Consider the following 22,315-nt stretch of genomic DNA (forward strand, 5'->3'; position numbering starts at 1 on the left):
TCTCGTCATCACCACCTCACCGCCGCCGGTGGGGAGGGAGGAGGCGCCGGATCCGCTCCCCATCGCCCCCTCCCCCACGCCGCTGCCGCCGAGAGCCGCTGCCGCCACCGCCCTCTTCCCCGCGCGGCTGCCGACGCCTCATGGTGGCGGATCTGGCCTCTTCCCAAGCTTGCCGCGCAGAGAATGCCACCAAGGAGAGGAGAAGACCCCGGTGCCTAGAGCGCCGCTGCTCACCGAGGAGGAGTAAGAGGAGAGGGAGAAGGGAGGAGGCGGAGTGTGAGAAGCAGAGAGGAAATGCGGTGTGCGTCTGTTAATATAGTGAAATAATTTTTTTGCAATCGGTCTTGGCTGCCGCTAGCGGTTATTTAAGAGGTCCGCTTGTAAAAAGACCTCTATTTTTGCAAGCAGACTTCTTTTAAGTAACTGTCAACGAAAATGGATTTTCGCAATCCCACTCAATTATTTTCACAAGCACATTTTTATTAAACCCGCCAGTGAAAATAAAAGTGTAACACTATTAAAAATGATTTTTCTAGTAGTGACGGTGGATCGAGGAGAAGACGAGGATTCAGGAGTAGGCGTGGAGACGACAGCCAAGGATGGCGCATTGATGGATCGGTGACAGCGACGGTTCTAGGGCGATTGGCATGAGGGTGGGGGGGGTATTTTCTGCTGAGAGAGAGAGAGGAGGGGCAGAGGCAACGTGATTTTCAGGTGGGCGGCGTGAGAGGGAAACGTGGGATGATCCAAGGCGTTGGTTTTGAAGAATTTAGGATGTCGGATTTTATGAATAAGGTCTCTATGACTGTAGTTTAGTGAATTATACGGTAGATAGAAGAGAAAAGATGCAGTTAGTATATTATAGGGTGAAATAAATGAAAATGAAGGATGATTTAGAAGATATTGGATTACCACGAGTATTAACAGGGGTAAAAACACAAGTATAATGTTTAAAAGTAGAGAATTTCTTTATCCTGATACATGGGTAAAGATCTAGTCTTCGGATATATAGTCTTTGAGCTTCTTTTGGTTTCTTTTCTTTAAGTGCGTGGGTGTGTATCGTGTGCACTTTTGTAGCGCGCAGAAGCCAGGAATATACTCAGGACTTTAGCAGAGATTAATAAAGCAAGCAACAGTCCTATGAAGTCGAAATTACGACCCAGATAAGGTCAACTTGACACCAGTTCAATCGTCATCTCAGTACACATCTTATACGTGGCGTTGATTAGTCTTCCAAATAATCAATGGCAGTACAATCACATGGTGATCGATTGATTGTCGAGGTCCACTTCCGCTGGAGCTGGTACCTGTCTGGCTGTCTGCAACTTGCTTTTTTTTTGAACGACTTGTCTGCAACTTGCTGGCTGCTGCTCAAGTTGCGCATCCATGGTGCCGACAGGTTGCTGCTTATCTGGAGTAAATGTAAGGGGGTGTTTTAGATCTATAAAGGTTTTGCTAGGTCGCATCAGATATTATATAGGACGTCGCATGAGATGTTTGGACACTAATAAAAAAAACTAATTACAGAATCCATCAGTAAAACGCGAAACGAATTTATCAAGTCTAATTAATATGTTATTAGCAAATATTTATTGTAGCACCACATTGTGAAATCATGGAGCAATTAGGCTTACAAGATTCGTTTCGTAAATTAGTCGCAATCTGTGCAACTAGTTATTTTTTTAGTCTATATTTAATACCCATGCAGGTGTTCAAACGTTTGATGTAACGGTGTGAAAAATTTTGGGGTTCGATCTAAATGCAATGTTTATCTAATATACATATAGCCATACCAAGATTCGATTTTTATAATTTTATGCAGAGGAAGAGGAGAGACGACGACGGAGAGCCTGCCAAGAGATCGATGGGAAGGCGTTGCGGCGGCGGCGGAGGCGGCCATGGTTGGCAGCTCGGCCTGTACTACTGCCTGGTGGTCGCGTGTTCATGTGTTGTAGCAACTCAGGCTCAGGCTCACCAGGCACCGAGAACTGATCCTGTCGAAGGTATATGCTATGTACTACCCCATCCCATAATGTTTTGATCTAACCAACATCATAAAAAAAGAAATGGAGAGATATGTACATACAAGTGCTGCAAACATGTCAGCTTCTCTCTTCTTTTTTTTTTTTGTTTCTTTGAGTCTTCAGAGAGATGGGAACAGATCAGAGACGTGTTTTGATGTTTGTTTTCTTGTTTTGTCTTTTCGCCGGAACGGAGACTGAACGCTTATCGATTCATTAAGATTAAAAAACAAATTAGCTGAGAATAAAGCGCCTGCTACCAGGCAGAAAAGCAGAGGCCGCCGCGTTTGATGTTTGTTTCTTGCGTCTAGCAGTTTGAAGACAGATTCTCCTAGACAAGTTTAAAGACAAATTAGCACCGCAGAGTTGATCCTGTTAGCTTGTTAATTATAATCTTCTTTTCGGTGATAGTAGAATTCTTTTCTTCTTGGCTGTTTCTTGTCCCTTCTTTCAATTATTTTTTTGGACCAAATTCCAGAAGATACCTCCTTTTTCTCATTGAAAAAATAAAGAATCATCTTTTTTCCCTCTTCAAGGAAAGGTCACTTAACCCTGCTTCTATTGAAAGCAGAGCTAGCCAGATCGATAGTTTCATGATTTTCTTCTACTCTATAACGTACTAATGCATTACACACAGTTCCGGAAGAAAATTTTGGACGACAAAGTTCCATTATTATATAAGGGTTTAAAATACCACCCCCCTCCCCCACACACACTATTATTTCGGTCAAAATTTTGGCCATATTGGTGCCCAAAACTATAGATTAAACTCTATTATGAAGGCGATGAACAACTTGTGTATTTTAGTACTAGTACACCTTTTCCACTGTAAGTGACTAAAACATGTCCTATTATTTCACTTATAGTTGATTATAAGCCGTAACATTAAAAAGAATATTTTGTGAATATTACTTTTGTATACTAGAAAAAATGTTCATGTGTCGTAAAGGAATAAAAATAATATTATGAAGATTATGCGTTACGTATTTAAAGAAAAAGCTTGTTGTGACCTGCCTCCTTGAACCGTGTTGGAACCATAACACAAGCCGGAAACACCGACTCTTGTTGCGTGCCTTACCTGCAGAACAAATGAACAGAAAATTAGAAAACATACCCAACACCAAATGCATTATCTCGTATAAGCATAAAACAAATTATGTATTCTAATTGATTCGATTGGCGTAATGGCATTCTCAACAGCTTGAACCCTTCGAAATCACTAAGAATAACCCCCCAATCGGTCAGGCACAACACGGTTGAATCCAAAAAAAAAAAAAGGGATAATCAACTTATGACAAAAAAGATCGTATCAGTTTATCAAATTGAGTCGCTCCAAGTCTCCAACATGTGTTCTTCAATTCCTTCTCAACGAGCTCTTCCTCTTCTTTTATCATTGCCGGTTTGCAATTAGCAAACTCGTCATGGTAACCTGCGCTCCCTCCTCACACTCCGCGCCTTGCCGCCGCCGCCGCGACGGTGCTGGCGGACGCGGCGGGTGGCGGCGCCTCTTCCCTCCCACATCCCATCAACACTAGTCCTTTCCCCTGATCCTTGAGCCACCTTCACCTTCCTCTTTCTTCCTTCATTTTTCCTCAAGATCCAGATCCAGTTCTTCTTTTTTCTTGCAATAACTGCCCCTTAGCTAGACCGCTAGTAGACTGGCCAGCAGTGCCCGCAAGCAGTGGGAGGAGCGACGCCCGGTGGCTAAACTGGCCTGCAACGTCTTATCTTCCGGGCTAGCAGGATGGTGGGTTGGTCTGCTAGCTTGCAAGCCTGGTTGTGAGTGGTGACACTATGAAAAGGTCTGTGGTTCCTGCTTGCCCCTGCTAGTTCGGCGGCATGGGAGTACGAAGCGGAGGCGATCAGTAGTTGCATCTAGCGGCATGGCTAGCAGCGACGACGGATGACGAACAGGACTGCCGGCGTTGGGCGGGAGAAATTTGAGATTATACTATCGCAAAAGAGTGGTTCTATAATACCATCACTTAAACTAGCTTCGATAAAATACCACTATGCTAGAATACCATTTTGGACTATTTTACCCTTGTCCTTCTTCTTCCTCCCTCCAACTCCTCATCTTCATATCACCGGAGACCATGGCCCATGGCAATGGCGAGGAGAGCCGAGGGAGCAACCTCGGTGGCCGGTAGCGGGAGCGCGTGGGTGGCGGTGGTCGTCGCGCACAACCGACGTGAGCGCACGGCCGAGCTGTGTCAGGTATGGGAGTAGCGGGAGTTGGCGCCGCCGTCACCATCCACCTTCACCACTGAGGGTGCCGTCGCGTCCACCGCTGCCATCGCGCCAGGCTGGCGTGGGAGTACCGGCTGACGTGGCCATCCATCGCCACCTCCGAGCACACCAGACAAGCCCCGCCGGGAGTAGCGGGCGTCGCTGTCTCCGTGTCACGGTGGCGACCTCACCTGACGACAATGCATGACAAGCAACAAAGGCTCAGTTGGGAAGTCGGTCCAAGCGCACAAGACGACCGAACACGCGATTCCCGGAGAGTGAGTGGACCCAGTAGTCATAGGCTGGGCCACTGTCAGAGAGAGAGAGGCTGAATAGTGAATTGCTATATAAGCCGACAGGGTAGCGAGTTGGGGAATTCGAAGATTGTATTACAAACAAACTCAAATCTAATTCCAACTCTCCCCTGTTCTTCATCTGTTCTTCATCTCTAGCTCTGTTCTTCCCCTTCTTCCTGCTTCCGATCCAATTTCTTCCTTCTTTCAAGTGTTTTCTGCTGCAGAGAAACTAGGATCGTGACATTTTGGTATCAGAGCCGCTTCGATCCTGGAGAAACCACGGTACACCTCCCGTCTGCAACTTCAAGTTGAAGATATGGAGAAGCAGAACGTGGACTTCGGCAAGCTTCTGATGGAGATTCAAGAGTCCCTGGTGTTGCTGAATCGAGCACAAGGTGAGACTCAAGCGGCCGTCGTCAAGCTGGATCAAGACACGAACAATTGGAGGCCACAAGTGGAGGCAGCCGTGCAGGAATCGCGGGAGGAAGTCGGCGAACTCCGTGTGCAACTGGATCTGGTCGGCAAGTCGAAGCAAGCTTCTCCAACGACGCTTTCCCCTCGAGTTCCGTTGACGGACTAGGAAAGGAAAGCACCGTTGCTGCCTACGCCGCCATCTTCTTCTCAAGTTGCTGCGGCGGAAGGCGGAAGCAAATGGGCGAATAGCCGTCTGCAATCTCATGAACACCGGGGAAGGGTACTAGGGATGGCAACAACCCTAGGCCCAACTCCGGTCAAGGGTACGTACGAATTTCCCTCCACATCGATGAAAAAATTTGATCAATCTGAGTTTGGAAATGGGGAATGTGATGGGGATCAATTTGGGCGTCAGTACAACCATAGAGTTCCAAAGCTAGATTTCCCTAAATTCGATGGTACAGATCCAGTGGATTGGAAGATGAGGTATGAGCATTACTTTGATGTGAATAATACTTTTCCTGGACTTTGGGTTAGGATAGCCACCATTTACTTTTCTGGGAGGGCCTCATCTTGGTTACGTTCCTCTAAGGCTCATGTTAGGTACCCGAATTGGGAGCACTTTTGTATTGCTGTGTCAAATAAGTTTGATAGAGATCTTCATGAGATGCTCATTAGACAAATGGATAACATTAAACAAGTAGGCCCGGTGTGATAATATTATGAAAAGTTTGATGAGTTAATGAATCAATTGCTAGCTTATGATCCAGATTTGAATATGAGATACCTAACACATCGTTTTACTAAGGGACTACGTCGAGAAATCAGAAATGCAGTACTTCTTCAACGGCCAAAGGATTTGGAGGCAGCATTGGCAATTGCTTCTTTACAGGAAGAAGTGATTCTAGAATCAGCTTCAAATCTGAAGAAGAGTGACAATGGGTTGCAGGTTCGGCCACATCCAGCTTTCAAGGGTGCTTTACCTCTACCTTTGCCACCAAACCGGGTGTTGAATAGTGGTAGTTTAACTCGAGCAGATGACCGCAAGGTAGTTGACAATTCCAAGATTGGAAACAGTACTGACAAAATTTCAGCTCTGAAGGCTCAGCGCAGGGCTCAAGGACTCTGTTATATTTGTGCCGAGAAGTGGTCTCCATCACACAAATGTGCCAGTACTGTTTAGTTAAATGCTGTCCAAGAATTGTTTACCACTTTGGGTTTTGATGAATTTTCTTATCAGGCTAGTATGGAGGAGTCTGATAATCAGGGTCTGATGGCAATCTCAGTTCAGGCAGTGCATGGATCTGAAGCTGTGGGTTATATGAGAATGTTAGGATTCATTCAAGGCAAAGAGTTTTGATTTTGGTGGATTCTAGCAGTACAGCTAGCTTCATTAGTTGTCAGATTGCTTAGAAGCTTTCTGGAGTTGTGCCATTATTGAACAAATCTCAGGTGAAGGTAGCCAATGGAACAGTTCTGTCATGTGTTGCATCAGTACCAAATTGTGAATGGATGACTCAAGGAAGGGTTTTCTGTACAGACTTTAAGATCTTGAATCTTGGAAGTTATGATATGATTTTAGGAATGGATTGGTTAATGCAGCATAGTCTAATGAGAGTGGATTGGATCAAGAAAACATTGACCATTACCTGGCAACAACAATCTGTGACTTTACAGGGAATTCAATCTAAAATGAGTCAGTGTGCAAGGATTTCTCCTCAACAGTTTCAGGAATTCAAAGATAGACAGGCTATCTCACATCTGATTCAGTTATGTTCCATTACAGATTCTTCTTCCAAAGAGACTGTACCTTCTGAAGTTCAGCAACTGTTGTCTCAATTTGCACAAGTTTTTGAGGAGCCTGATGGATTACCCCCTTCAGAGTATTTGATCACTCAATTCCTCTGATTCCTGGGGCAATGCCAGTAAATGTCAGACCTTATCGATATACTCCAGCTCAGAAGGATGAAATCGAGTCACAGGTTCAGGAGATGTTGAACAAAGGCATTATTCAGCCTAGTTCCAGTCCTTTCTCTTCTCCTGTTCTTTTGGTTAAGAAGAAGGATGGAACTTGGAGATTTTGTGTGGATTATCGACATCTCAATGCTATAACGGTGAAAAACAAGTACCCATTGCCAATTATTGATGAATTGCTTGATGAATTATCAGGAGCAAGGTGGTTCACTAAATTGGATTTAAGGGTTGGCTGTCATCAAATTCGGATGCAGGCTATGGATGAACATAAAACAGCATTTAAGACTCACCATGGGCATTTTGAGTTTAGAGTAATGCCTTTTGGCCTTACAAGTGCACCAGCAACTTTTCAAGGCTGCATGAATAGTATACTGTCGCCCTTATTAAGGAAGTTTGTGCTTGTTTTTGTCAATGATATATTGATCTACAACAGAACCTTATCTGACCACGTTCAGCATCTGCAATCTGTGTTTCAGATCTTAACAGAACATCACCTGAAGGTTAAGAGAAGTAAATGTTCATTTGCACAACAAAGGTTGGCCTATCTAGGTCATGTTATTAGTCCAAATGGGGTGTCAACAGATGAAGATAAGATATTGGTGGTCAAGAATTGGCCAACTCCCACCAATGTGAAGGAATTGCGTGGATTTTTGGGATTAACTGGTTATTACCGCAAATTTGTTCGATACTATGGTGTGTTGAGTAAACCTTTGACAAATCTGTTGAGGAAGGGACAATCTTACATTTGGACTGCAACTACTGAACAAGCTTTTCAGTCTCTTAAACAAGCTTTAATGACAACCCCAGTGCTGGCGATGCCAGATTTTACCGAACCATTTGTGGTGGAAACCGATGCTTCAGATAAGGGAATTGGTGCCATTTTAATGCAGAAACAACATCCCATTGCATTTTTGAGTCGAGCCCTAGGTCCTCGTCATCAAGGATTATCGACATATGAAAAGGAAAGTTTGGCTATTATTCTGGCAATTGATCATTGGCATCCTTACCTTCAACACTCTGAGTTTTTCATTCATACTGATCATCGGAGCTTATGTTTTCTGGATGACCAACGTTTGACTACTCCTTGGCAACACAAGGCTTTAACAAAACTGCTTGGACTTCGTTACAAGATTATTTATAAGAAGGGCAGTGAGAATGGTGCAACCGATGCTCTATCACGATTTCCTTCTGTTTCAGAGTTAACAGCGATATCTTCTATGGTTCCAGATTGGATTCAGGAAATCATTGCAGGATATGCCAATGATTCTGATGCTTTGAGTAAACTTCAAACCTTGTGCATTAGTGCAAATGTTGTGCCTGATTTTACTCTGAAGGAATGTGTTCTTTATTTTAAGGGCAGAATGTGGATTGGTACTAATTCTTTTGTTCAACAGAAAATTTTAGCAAATCTTCACTCTTCACCAGTTGGGGGGCATTCTGGCATTACTATAACCTATCAGCGCGTAAAATCCTTATTTGCTTCGCCCCATTTGCGCACAATAGTGGTTCAGTTTGCCAATGCCTGTTCAATCTGTCAGCGAGCTAAGTCTGAACATGTCAAATATCCAGGATTATTACAGACTTTGCCAGTTCCTGAGCATGCCTGGCAATTTGTATCATTGAATTTCATTGAAGGGTTGCCCAAATCTGCTACTTTCAATTGTATTTTGGTGGTTATCGATAAGTTCTCTAAATATAGTCATTTTGTGCCTCTTGCTCATCCCTTTACTGCCTTCGATGTGGCTGAAGCTTATATGCAGAACATCCATAAGCTACATGGATTGCCTCAATCCCTTATTTCCAACCGTGACAGAATCTTTACAAGCACTCTTTGGACTACCTTGTTTCGACTGGCTGGCACTCAATTGCGTATGAGTTCATCGTATCATCCGATGGGCAAACGGAAAGGGTAAATCAATGTTTGGAAACATTCCTTCGTTGCTTTGTGCATGCTTGCCCTTCTCATGGAGTAGATGGTTGGCTTTGGCTGAGTATTGGTACAACACATCCTTTCACTCAGCCTTGGGAACTACTCCTTTTGAAGTGCTATATGGTCGCAAACCCAAATATTTTGGTTTATCTGTTAATGCTCTCTGTCAGTCACCAGAGTTGTCGGATTGGCTACAGGAACGAGATAAGATGCAGAATTTGATTCGTGATCATTTGTTAAGGGCTCAAGCTCGCATGAAGGTCCCAGCTGATAAACACCGTTCTGAACGATCTTTTGTAGTTGGTGATTGGGTTTATCTCAAGTTGCAGCCATTCACACAGCAGTCGGTGGTTACTCGGGCTAATTGCAAATTGGCATTTCGCTTTTATGGACCCTATCAGATTCTGGATCGTATTGGAGCTGTGGCTTACAAATTGGCCTTACCTGCTACCAGTTTGATCCACCCAGTTATTTATGTATCTCAACTTAAGAAGGCCTTAGCACCTACTGAATTTGTTCAATCACAGTTGCCAATTTTGCAGTCTAAAGATGAGGGTCTGACAGCTGTTCCTTCTCAAGTGTTGGATCGCCGTTTTGTGCGGAAAGGATCCAAGATGGTGGAGCAGTTGCAAGTTCGATGGTCTGGTAATGATCCACAGGTCATCACTTGGGAAAATGGCCAGGAATTGCGTCGACGTTTTCCGCATTCTGAAGCTTGGGGACAAGCTTCGTCTCAAGGTGGGGGGAATGTCACGGTGGCGACCTCACCTGACGACAATGCAGGACAAGCAACAGAGGCTCAGTTGGGAAGTCGGTCCAGGTGCACAAGATGACCGAACACGCGATTCCCGGAGAGTGAGTGGACCCAGTAGTCATAGGCTGGGCCACTGTCAGAGAGAGAGAGAGGCTGAATAGTAAATTGCTATATAAGCCGACAGGGTAACAAGTTGGGGAATTCGAAGATTGTATTACAAACAAACTCAAATCTAATTCCAACTCTCCCCTGTTCTTCATCTGTTCTTCATCTCTAGCTCTGTTCTTCCCCTTCTTTCTGCTTCCGATCCAATTTCTTCCTTCTTTCAAGTGTTTTCTGCTGCAGAGAAACTAGGATCGTGACACTCCGTCCCCGTCCACCAGTACCACCAAGGATGCCGGGCAAGCGCGGGAGAAGCGGGCGCTGCCGTTGCCATCCACCGTGTCGACTGGCGCCGGAGTAGCTAACACGTACGTACGCGAAGCAGACGACGGTAACATGTACGAAAACATAGATTAGATCATTAGACGTGCTATTAATTTGCGACCTGTTAAAAAATAAAGTACGAAAAAACATCAAAATTAATCTAAAATTGAGATTTAAAATTAAAATTGAACATCAATTGATTACCGGGAGCGAGGTAATCATAATTGAGATTCAAAATTGGTGTTTGTGTGGACATGTGAACTCAACACAGTGGCGGCGCTGAACGCGATTCTGGGGAGGTGGGGCACGAAGCCGCCGACGACATGGAACATCACCGGCGACCCTTGCAGCGGCATCGCCATCGACGAAACGACCGACATCGATAACAGCGAAACCATCAACCCGGGCATCAAGTGCGACTGCTCCTACGACAACACGACCGTCTGCCACATCACCAAGCTGTACGTACACCTTTGACTGAACCTTTGCTTCGACCGCACGCCGGGTGTTCGACGGAATGCCTGAGAGGAAGATCTGGAGAGAGGCCATAGGGTCCTCCAAGATCTGTAGTCTGGTAATTGCAAGCATAGAATGCTCTCAGACTAATTCACATATCACAATGAATTGGATCTGAAAACTTACAAGAACACCACCCAAATCGTTTAGCAAAGAACACGCTGTTGCAGTATCTTTTCTTTTCCTTCTTGTTACTGTCATGCAAGGAAACTTTCTGACGTGTTTGTTTATGCAGGAGGGTGTACGCGTTGGATGTTGTCGGTCCGATACCTGCAGAACTGGAGAATCTCACCTATCTAGCTAACTTGTATGTGTTGATGATAAAGCACATTAATATGTATCACTATCAATCACTGTCAAACTTTTGAAAAATATTCTGCAGTAAATATTAATTTAATTAATCCCATCTAATTTTGAATAATAATTGTTAGTTACCAGGCAAACGATAAAATAATTACTAGTAGCATGTTTAAATGGATGATAAGTATAATTACTTATCCTTGGTCTGTGTGCCAAGATAAAATATGACTATCAAAAGTAGATGGAGGGAGTATTTTGGTTGAGATGTTGGTTTTCAGGAGGTTCAATTCCTCATCAGAATTTACTTCCCTTTTTTATGCCTTTTTTTAAGTACATATATATGTTGCCTTCAGTAGTTATAATAATATGTAGTCCAACTTCAACAAGGCCCCACTATTGGTACCGTTCACTTCAGTGCATTTGTGCCTCATATCATTTTGGTAACATTTAACATGCTACTTCCAATTGCTATTGCAATGAAAGGCTTATGTAATGGATGATGCTTCCTTCCTGCCAATAAGAGATTCTGCAGATACAAGTTCAAATATCTTATTTTTTGCTTTTTAATTGTTGTGCTTTCAGGAATTTACAGCAAAATTATTTGACAGGATCTTTACCGGCATTTATTGGAGAAATGACGGCATTGCAGTATCTGTAAGAATTACAGTTCTAAAGTTTCTAATAACGAAGCATTTCAACTTAAAACTTGCTATTACATGGTATCTTCCGACATATTCACTTGCCATGTTCTTTTTTTTTTTTTTTTTTTACAAAACTACAAGTTTGGTGGGAATCAATGCGTTAACTGGAATTTTACCAAGGGAGCTTGGCAATCTCAACAATCTCCTTGCGTTGTAAGTGATTATTTCTTCTGTATTGTGGAAAAAAGAAAATAAATAAACAGCATTGAAATTTTATAATCATATTGAACTTCTGAAAACCTCAATCTGTTTGTCGATCAGAGGCTCATTGCTTTTAAGAGTACTCTGCCAAGCAATAGAAAAGATTGCTCCAAAAAGGGGCACACCCACACACATATATTTTACTTGCTCACTGTTCTCTCTTTGTGTTTTAGGGGCATTAGCACAAATAAGTTTGTCGGTCCACTTCCTGAAGTACTAGAAAACATGACCAAGCTTGAGGAACTGTAAAATCTTTCTTCTTCTTGACCTAATTTTATTGTATTGCACATGTATTTGAAATAAATTGACCTTAATCATTTCTATCATCCAACTGCAGATATATCGATAGTTGTGGTCTAAGCGGGGAGCTACCATCAGCCTTGTCTAAACTTAGAAAACTGAAGATCTTGTAAATTATCTTGTGAACATAACTTCAGTTGCGAAAAATTATTTGGGAAAAGTTCATATACTCCACTAAACTTTAAATGGAAGATTTCTAACGGTCCAAACTTTGAAACTGAATATCCAACCCTACGAAATTTACAAACCGTTCATATAACCCCTAAAGTGGTTTTTTTGCATAATGGTTTTATTTAAATGGCATACATATTGGACATATACGTCGAATTCTTCCCTTTCTCTCCTGCTTATCCCCATTTCTCTTTCAACGATGACTAGTGCATGCCAACCTCTAAACTGCTTGTTTTAAACTTCAACAATGGCGAAACCACAATGTAAAACCACTTTAGGCAGATACATGAATGGAATTGCCAAGTTCAGGGATGCCTGGCTTTAAAGTTTGTGATGTTAGGTGGTCTTTAAATCAAAATGGAGGACAGTATATGGACTTTTTCCATTCATCTTGGTATGTTTAGTGTGCCAACTTTGTTTTACGGTTTCAGATGGGCATCCGACAATGATTTCACTGGGAGAATACCTGATTATATTGGGAGCTTATCAGATTTGACAGAGTTGTAAGTATATTTTTTTCTTGTAGGTGAATTCAAATGAACCTTTGCAATAAAATGATGTGTTTTATGTTCGTGATAATTAACCCCTGGCCTATCTACTTACCCTTCGAGAGAATGGTGTATTGTTTACTTCCATTGCTGACCGGATTATATATCAATCTTAGGAGGATTCAAGGAAACAATTTTGATGGTCCCATCCCTACAAGTTTTTCTAATCTCGTCAATTTGACATCTTTGTAAGTCCATCGTGCTTTAGTTTTGGTGATACATTTTGCTTGTGTGCAATGGTCAACAGTACATTAACTATTTATGTGGTGCATGCAGGCGAATAGGCGATTTAGTGAGTGGGAGTTCTTCATTGGCTTTTATGTCAAACATGACATCCTTGATTGTTCTGTATGGTGGCCTGATTGTGCACTTGGCTTTAATGGGTTAGCTATGCCTTGACAAATGTGGAAGACCTTAACTATGCATTATTTTCTTTCAGAACACTGAGGAATTGCAGGATATCTGACAACCTTGCTTCAGTGGACTTCTCAAAATTTGTAGGACTTTATTACTTGTAAGAACTTAATTAAACTATTGTTGATCTATTTTCGCCAATTGTTTGCATTCTGGTACTACTTGCTTCTTTTTAAAAGTGAAATGAGTGTTTACTTTTTGCTCTTCCCCCCCTTGTATATCTGGAATTAATGGCGCAGGGACTTGAGTTTTAACAACATCACTGGCAAAGTGCCTTCAGTCCTTTTGAATCTGAATTCACTCATTTACCTGTAAGGAAATATTTGAATAATTCAATGCCTTCATCAGTTTTCTTTCATGTAACGTCTTGATTTTTTTTTGTAATTCTCTAAAAAAATTGTGCACTCAGATTTCTTGGAAACAACAGCCTCTCTGGGAGCTTGCCAGACACAAAGGGTGCTAGCCTTAAAGTTCTGTAAGTCTTTTCCTACCTTTTTACGTTTTATCTATTTGTGAACTGTTGTTCGTAGCTTTGCACTGACAATATGTATACGCATCATCTAGTGCAACATCTAAATGATGATTTTACTTGTATATTTTAAATAAATGTTGGTGTTTCTTTTCCTAATAAAAATATGTTGGTCTTTTTTCTTCAGAGATTTCTCCTACAACGAGCTCTCTGGAAAGTTCCCTTCTTGGTATAGCACGGAAAGACATTTACAAGTGTAGGTTTTTGTAAGTTATAGTGTCCATTTGAAAGTAAACAAATCAATTCATGTGATCATGTCCACCTCTGTACGCGACTATAAAATTACAAAAGTAACTATTACTGTGTCTGCATTGTATTTCTCTTATAGGAATTTGGTGTGGAACAACTTCATGATAGATAGTTCAAACAGAAGGTTTCTTCCCTTACTTGATTAAATTTAGGTTTTTCTTCATTATTCTCAATGGAACTCTTCTAACTATTTTGTGCTTGTAGTATTTTGTCATCAGGTCTAAATTGCCTACAGCGAAATACTCCATGTTTACCTGCTTCTCCAGATGGTGAGCACTTATCTCTTCACCATTAGCTGTACCAGCTTAATCTCCGCAATAATAATATCTGCACTCTTATGTTTTCTGTTAAATTGCAGATTCCTCATTTGCAGTTGACTCCGGTGGTACTAGACCCATTATAGGCTCAGATAAATCTTATTACGAACCCGACGACACGAATTTAGGAGAGGCATCATACTATGTTTCGAACTCAACAAGATGGGGTATTAGCAACACGGGGAAATTCATGGAAGCCGCTAATTTTAGCTTCATAGTATACACTTCACGCCAGTTTACAAACACGCTTGATAGTGTACTATTCCAGACAGCCAGAACGTCATCCTCTTCATTGAGATACTATGGCATTGGACTAAAGAATGGATTTTACAACGTCGAGCTTCAATTTGCAGAGATCTTCTTTCCAGACAACACGACATGGACAAGCTTGGGAACAAGGATTTTCGACATATTTATTCAGGTGGATTTTTTATAAAGGTCCAATGAATGTTATTTTTGGAAAATAAGTATACCTTTTAATAGTGTGCAACAGTTATGTTGCACGTTTTCTTGTGCATTCACACCTTCTATTTTTCAATTTACTGCAGGGAGAACTCAGAGAAAAGGATTTCGATATAAAGAAACAAACAAATGGAAAATCTTATACTGTTGTTTTGAGGCAGTATGTTGTTAGAGTTACAGAAAATTTCATGGAGATTCACCTTTTCTGGGCTGGAAAAGGAACTTGTTGCATTCCTAGACAGGGATCCTACGGGCCATTAATCTCAGCATTAAGTGTATCTCCTTATGGTACTGTTCATTACCTAACTTGATCAAGAGCCATTGGTTCTATGTGATCATCTTATAATTAACATCTATTTTGTTTCATTTTATCCTACTGCAGGTGGCAACAATAAGGTTGATCCTGGTCCTATTAAAAACAGTGCTGGTAAAAGTAAAATAGCTTTGGTAGCTGGAGTTGTTGTCTGTACTATAGTTTTAGGCCTTTTATCCACAGGGACATTTCTTTGGAGACAGAAAAGGAAAAAAATGGAGGCGGAGATGGGAGGTAGTTAAAATTACATAACTGTTTACTCTTTGGAAAAAGTGGGACTTATTTATGGCCGTGTTTAGTTCCAAAGTTTTCTTCGAACTTTTAAATTTTCCATCACATCAAAACTTTTTCTAAACACACAAACTTCTAACTTTTCCATTACATCGTTCTAATTTCAACCAAACTTCCAATTTTAGCGTGAACTAAACATAGCCTTATATGATTCCCTTGTTTTGTCTGACAATGTGAAGGATTTTGCAGAGCTTCTCAGTGTAGTTGGAAGGCCAGATGTCTTCAGTTATGGTGAAATAAAATCAGCTACCAACAACTTTAGCCAGGATAACATCCTAGGAAGGGGGGGCTATGGCCTTGTTTACAAGGTCAGCTCTATTTTATATTAAAAAAATCCCTTTTTAGTTTACTTACTGACTAAACTAGAAAATGAGTTACAAAAGACCAAACAAATATAGTTTCACAAGAACATGATTCCCTTTTTACATGCAGTTATTATTAGTCCAATAGTCCTTCCTTCCATGTTTTATATATTGGGAACTTACACAGTGTAAGTAACCCATGCATGGTAGAGCTTTCCAATCGTTACAACATACTCCCTCTGTTTCTAAATATTTGACACCGTTGACTTTTTAGCACATATTTGACCGTTCGTCTTATTCAAAAACTTTTGTGAAATATGTAAAACTATATATACACATATAAGTATATTTAACAATGAATCAAATGATAGGAAAATAATTAATGATTACTTAAATTTTTTTAATAAGACGAATGGTCAAACATATTTAAAAAAGTCAACGGCGTCAAATATTTAAAAACGGAGGGAGTAGTACAATTTGATTCTATCTTATAATATTCCTCAATCTAATTATTGGTGTAAAGTAGCTCGTATGTTACTCTACATGATCAGTTACACCATAATTTGGCAAATTTTGCTACTAGAAACTTAAAATTTATGTAATTTGCAGGTAGACATTGCGAAAATGTGTCACGGCTTAAAGACACCTTAAGAAATAGGTAATTTGCTAGATGGAACATTCGGCTCGATTGAAGAGAGCAATGTTCGCCTAAACAGCCACCTAGCCCGTCTAGACGGTGATTAATCGCTGGTCAGCGACAATTTGTCCAGTTTACACCTTAGGCAGTGAATTAGTCGATTTACCGCCTAGATGGTCCTAGTCGGTCCTAGGCAGCCTGGACGGCCTGGACAGGACGGTGCCTGGGCGCAATTAGACAACGGGACAGTGCGTCTAGGTGGCGACTAGGTGATAGAAATCAAAATTTGGGCATGATAAAATTTAGAAGCACCACGTGGGACTGACTCGGTATAGAAGGGGATTTAGGTTGCCTTATTTGAGAGCCTGGAGAGAGAGCGCAATCCCTGCCTACCCCTTTTTCACACCGCCACGAGCGACGACTCCGTTGCCGCGCCCATCGATCTTCCACCGTGCCGCTACGTTCTTCCCTCTCCTCCTCTGCTGCTCCACGTTCTTCCCCCTCCTCTGCTGCTCCTGCTCTCCCTCCCATCCTTCATCCTTGCCATCAATGGAAGGTGGCAAACACACCGATTGAAGCAGTCAAGCACGAAACCACTCAAGCAGCCTACGCCAACCCTAAATCAGGCCATCAGGGGATCAGGCTCCCCTCCACCACCTCACCTCCTCTGTTCTTCCAGTTCCAGATAAATTTTTCTTCCTCTCTCCTAGCTCTAGCCCCTCAGATCTATAAAGTTATGATTTATGAATTATGATGTGCATGTACAGTGGCTATACTGATGTGTTCGCTATCCCTATAGATTTGTACTAAACCCAATGCTTCGTGTGCAGTGTCAGTGCGTTGTATGGACTTGATGATTTCTGAACTTAACTATGATTTATGCTATTTGCCTAAATGCCTATATTTACCAAGTACCGAATGTCTAGAATAAGTATTTTTGTGTGAAAGAAATAGAAAAAACGTCTAATTTGCCTAATCCGTCTAGTCGCCGCCTAATCAGCCTAGTCGCTAGTCAGTAGGTGGCCGTCCGACTAGCGTTTAGCGACTAGGTGAACACTGGAAGAGAGACATTCTTCAAAATGACGAGAATGCCCCTAGGGCCACATGCTTCAAATGTGGCATTGGAGTGAAAAATTGAAACTATACAACTCTAAATTTGCCATCACCCAAATACATCGCTAGCATATATCATATTCCATATTCACTCTAGCCTCAACTCGAATGCTTTTGGCCCTAAGGTAGTCTTGTCTTTATAATTTAAAGAATTTCTCTCATCATATTGAGCCGAAAGCGTCCTCCAGCAAATTACTGGTTTTTTAGGGTGTCTTTCAGCCGACGCGTCTTTACGTTGTCTACCAGCATTTTTTAGTGTCATGTAGCAAAATTTGCATAATTTCATTCATCATTTTGAATTGTTATCTATATCTTCCATGAATAGGGTAAGCTATATGATGGAAGAATGGTAGCTGTGAAGCAATTATCTCCAACATCTCATCAAGGGAAACGGGAGTTCATGACAGAAATTTCAACTATATCCACCGTTCAACACCGAAACCTCGTGAAGTTGTATGGTTGTTGCATTGAGAGCAAAGCACCACTTCTGGTCTATGAATTCCTAGAAAATGGGAGCCTTGATCAAACTATCTTTGCTACTGGTTTGCTTCTCTCGACTTCCTAAACTTCTGTAATAATAAAATATGCACCACCAGCAAATTCCAAGGTCCCTAAAATTTAAGTTCACTTGTAGGCAAGACAAATATGAACCTAGATTGGAGAACCCGCTTCGACATATGCGTAGGCATCGCAAGAGGCCTAGCATATCTCCATGAGGAGTCCAGCACAAGGATAGTTCACAGGGACATCAAAACCAGCAATGTCTTGCTTGATGGTGATCTCAATCCAAAAATCTCTGACTTTGGGCTAGCTAGGCATTATGAGGACAACATGACTCACCTTAGCACAGGAGTAGCTGGCACGCTGTAAGAAACTCTCCTGATGATATTATTTTAATTGACCTATAACAAAAAAAATGATCATTGATCATATATTTGGTTTCTTACCTTTAGTGGTTATCTAGCACCCGAGTATGCCATGATGGGCCACTTGACAGAGAAGGCTGATGTCTTCGCTTATGGTGTTGTGGCAATGGAGATTATTGCAGGAAGGCCAAACTTTGATGAGAGCCTCGAGGATGATAAGAAGTATCTGCTTGGATGGGTGAGTTGATTAAGAGAAGTACTTTTCCATGGTTAAACATCAAATCATCAAACTAAACTGATTTTAATAGGCTTGGCGGCTACATGAGCGAAGTCAGACTCTTGAAATGTTGGACCCTAAACTTGCAAGATTTGACGAGGAAGAGGTTGTGCGTGTCATCAACATCATTCTCCTTTGCACCGTGGGCCTGCCTGAGCAACGCCCACCGATGTCAAAAGTCGTCTCCATGCTTACTGAAGATACCGAGATGAGTGAGGTGGATATGAGTATGTGGCCTAGCTATGTGCCTCAGTGGCAGAGGAAGAGTGGAAGTGATAGTTTCTTCACGTCATCGATGCAGCAATCTTCAGGCACCGAATCTAGTGTGCCATCAAGCTCAGGAAACAACACAAAATCCCAAGGGGAAACCTTCCCACTTGTTTTGTCGGCTAATTCTATCAGTGAGTTTGCTGAGGGAAGGTGATAGATAAGTACCCAAGGGTGCTGTTTTTAAGTTTGAGTGAATCTTGGTCCCTTTTTCTCCTTCAAACATTGTGCCCTTCATTAACTTTCCATGAGAACTAGACATGTTGGGTTTCATATCTTAGGGTTATAATTCATATAATCATGTTTGCCTAATTTTTCTTACTTCAGAACAATTTGTGTATTTCTTTTCTTCCATGTATAGTAGATCAAACACTGGATGCACATGGTGTTGTAATATCTGGTCTGTAATTCCTGACCAATTACATTTGAAACATAAACAATCTATGGGTACAGCAAATTTTGTAGGAGTTTGCAAATGTATTTGTCACCAATTTTGTGTGCGTGCTTTTTTGAGTTTGGAATTAACAAAACATAGGTGGAATTTTTATTGGCCCTATGAGTTTTTTTTTCTCTTATGATGATCTTGGAATGGAGTGGCTGAAAAGAGGGAAATATTCCCTTCCTCCACTTTTTGAAGGATTTCAAGCATGAGCTTAATTTAAACCTTTTATTTTTTTAGAAAAAATTTAAACCTTTTATTAACATTCACTTGAGAAGTCTATAGCAAACCTTATTCTCTTATTCTCTCTAGTTAAGAAACATCTTAATTCCTTCAAAATTCCTCTAGCACGTTCAAACAGCTTTATCCATCGCACGACATTTGCAACTACAACATAAATATTTTCTCCCACAACAGCATCCTTGATTTGTATAGCGGAGGTTCTGTATAGTCAGTGAACAAATTCAGGTCACAACAGTTCTACATTGTTTGCAACAATTGCACCTCAGGTATGAAAAAATAGGACAATGAGTGAGGCGGTGTTTTTTTTTCCTCAAATTTTTCTACATGATATTATGGCTTCATGGTTTTAATGTTGGATACCGCACAAAGTGATTTTTGATGGAAGATAATCTCTAAACGTGGAAATTAGCTCATGGACACTGCACCCATTATAATATTTATTTTGATCGAATACCCTCGAGCCCATATTGTCAGGTCTATCATCTCTCTATCTCGCTCGCACATGAATAGTTAAATGGGGGAGGAGTAACACGGTGAAGCCACGCTCGCTGCAAGACTTGCACACCCACTTGGAGGAGGCCGCTGAGGTGGGTTTCCATGTCGATGGGCGCCATAGCACACACCTTTGTCACGAAGCAACAGGAATAGGTGTCATTTGCCGTAACGGCCATGGCACCGGTGGTGGTGTGGGAGTCGGAGTCACTGACGCACTCAACGGCTTGGACGGGTGTGGCATGGAGGATAATGTGGTTGAGGATGGCGTAGAGCCCCGTCGCAACAACCTCGTTGCTCCATGCAAACCCACCACACGCTTGGTTCTTGGGTTGTCGCTTGCTGGTACTACTCCTCTAGCTCGGTTGCATGGCGCCGAGTGGGCTCTAGCTCAACCTCCTCCTCCCGTCGCCACCGATGATGTCTTGTGCACTCGCACCTAGCGCTACTGCTTCCACGCAACTCTAACCTGCGTGCATCCACTTGCACTTCGTCCGCACCACCTTGTCGATCTCCATGCACTCCGCTCCTACTCGACGTCATCCACTGTGGCCTGCCTGGCACTGCCATGCTCCAGCGCATTCTCTCACCTCTTGCTCCTCTTTGCCATGACTTCCAGAGAGAGAGGGGCAAAGATAGGGGGACTTGACATGTGGATCTAGCCGCCAAGAGATATTTCATAGCATTCACGTGGTTTCTCTCTTCTATTCAATTAGAAATGAATATTTTAATATACATGGTGTCCATGAGCTAATTTCCATATTTACAAAGTGTACGTCTTCTTATAAAAGTTACTTCGTGTGGTAGCATATAGCTAAAACCGTAAAGTCACGATGTCCTATTTTATCTTTCTTCCCTTGTTTTTCTCAGGACATTTAACTTAATCCCACTCTTAGATTTAGCGTTTAATCATTTACTATCTATGTGTCACATGTAGATCTTATATGTGCATGACATGTGTGGATCTAGGTAATAAATGATTAATTGCTACATCTAACAGTAGTAAATAATTGATGGGATAATTGTATTTTTGCCCCTACTTTCAGAAGCAATTGTAATTTTACCCCTTGTTTCTAGAGTTTGTGATTTTGCTCTTACTTTTTTTAAATGAAGCTATTATTTACGCTCAGATCGTTTGGTGGACCTGGAATAAGAGTGTGAAAAGAATATATGAAACTGTAAAGAAAGTAGAAATGGACCATTATACCCATTCCGTGGCACCATTCACCCGCTCCCCCATTCTGAAACCAACGACATGGCGGCTGCGGCAGCGGCGCGGCGGCTGGGTGGGGCGAGGCGAGGAGCAGCAGATGCCTAGAGCCTGGGTTGCTCTAGGCGGGCCGACGCACCGAGCATCAGGCGACGGCCGCGGCTGCGCGAAGCATCCCAACGCGGCCAGGAGTGAGCAGGTGCCAGGCGGTGAAGGAGGCGCTCCGGCGGCGGCAGCGCGCGAGCAGGTGAGGGGCGCGGATGCGGACCATGCGGTGACCTCGGCAGCAGCACGCGTGTATGAGCAGCTCCAGCGGCAGTGCGCGAGCTCGCGGCGGCGGCGGCCTTGGCAGCTGCACGCCAGCACGCGACGATTTGGGCGGCGAGCGAGCATCTCGTCGACGAGGCATGTCGAGCGGCTCGTCCACGGGCAGCTTGCAACGTTTGTTCTTTCTCTTCTTTTTTTTTGTTTTCCCAATCACTACAAGCAGGGGCGAAGCCAGGATTATGTTAAGAGTAGGGCTTAATCATTAGAGTATGAACTTGTTGAACAAATTTTAATAGAAAAATTAGTAAATTCCTTGGTATTTTTTCTGCCAGGTGTGGGGCCCGGGCCCAAGTTGCTCCACACCTGGCTCCGCCCCTGACTACAAGGAATTTATTTGGTGATCTTTTTTATGGTGAATGTGATTAATACTTTTGGAAGATTTTTTTTTTTGCACCCGTTGCAAGTTTGTGAAAATCCTGTCAAAAATCTATCAGTGTTTCGTTAAATTTAATAAAATATACAAATCTTGTTAGAAAAGTATGGGCAAGTGTTAAAGCTTGTATATGTGTTTTTATAACCGAGTTGACACCGTCAAGGCTGTGTTCGGAAGGGCAATATTCCAACAAAGTACGTGGTTATAGTGAGATTAATTAATTATTAGCCTAAAAATTATAGTGAGATTAATTAACTATTAGCCTAAAAACTTGAAAATAGATTAATATAATTTTTTAAACCAACTTTCATATAGAAATCTTTTCAAAAATACACTGTTTAACAGTTTGAAAAGCGTGTGCGTAAATAACGAGGAAAGCGAGTTGGGAAAGAGGGGAAAAGAACACAGCTAAG

General features: G+C 42.1%; 1 protein-coding gene and 2 pseudogenes across 1 annotated transcript; all 3 read left to right on the forward strand.

The window, feature by feature from the left end:
• Window positions 1-1,776: 1,776 nt before the first annotated feature.
• LOC4344909 (probable LRR receptor-like serine/threonine-protein kinase At1g56130) lies at window positions 1,777-19,294 on the forward strand. The gene is made up of 24 exons (XM_015794224.3): window positions 1,777-2,003; window positions 10,316-10,505; window positions 10,796-10,867; window positions 11,443-11,514; window positions 11,643-11,714; window positions 11,936-12,007; window positions 12,100-12,171; window positions 12,665-12,736; window positions 12,898-12,969; window positions 13,058-13,129; window positions 13,221-13,295; window positions 13,435-13,506; window positions 13,605-13,670; window positions 13,852-13,920; window positions 14,053-14,097; window positions 14,178-14,242; window positions 14,332-14,711; window positions 14,839-15,040; window positions 15,135-15,299; window positions 15,546-15,664; window positions 17,734-17,950; window positions 18,043-18,274; window positions 18,362-18,512; window positions 18,583-19,294. The coding sequence occupies exons 1-24, from the start codon at window positions 1,817-1,819 to the stop codon at window positions 18,973-18,975; spliced, it is 3,204 nt and encodes a 1,067-aa protein (XP_015649710.1). The 5' UTR covers window positions 1,777-1,816; the 3' UTR covers window positions 18,976-19,294.
• On the forward strand, window positions 4,131-5,762 carry LOC136351310 (uncharacterized; annotated as a pseudogene).
• On the forward strand, window positions 5,703-6,878 carry LOC136351401 (uncharacterized; annotated as a pseudogene).
• Window positions 19,295-22,315: the final 3,021 nt, after the last annotated feature.

This window comes from Oryza sativa, chromosome 8, assembly GCF_034140825.1.
Source record: "Oryza sativa Japonica Group chromosome 8, ASM3414082v1".
Lineage (NCBI taxonomy): Eukaryota > Viridiplantae > Streptophyta > Magnoliopsida > Poales > Poaceae > Oryza > Oryza sativa.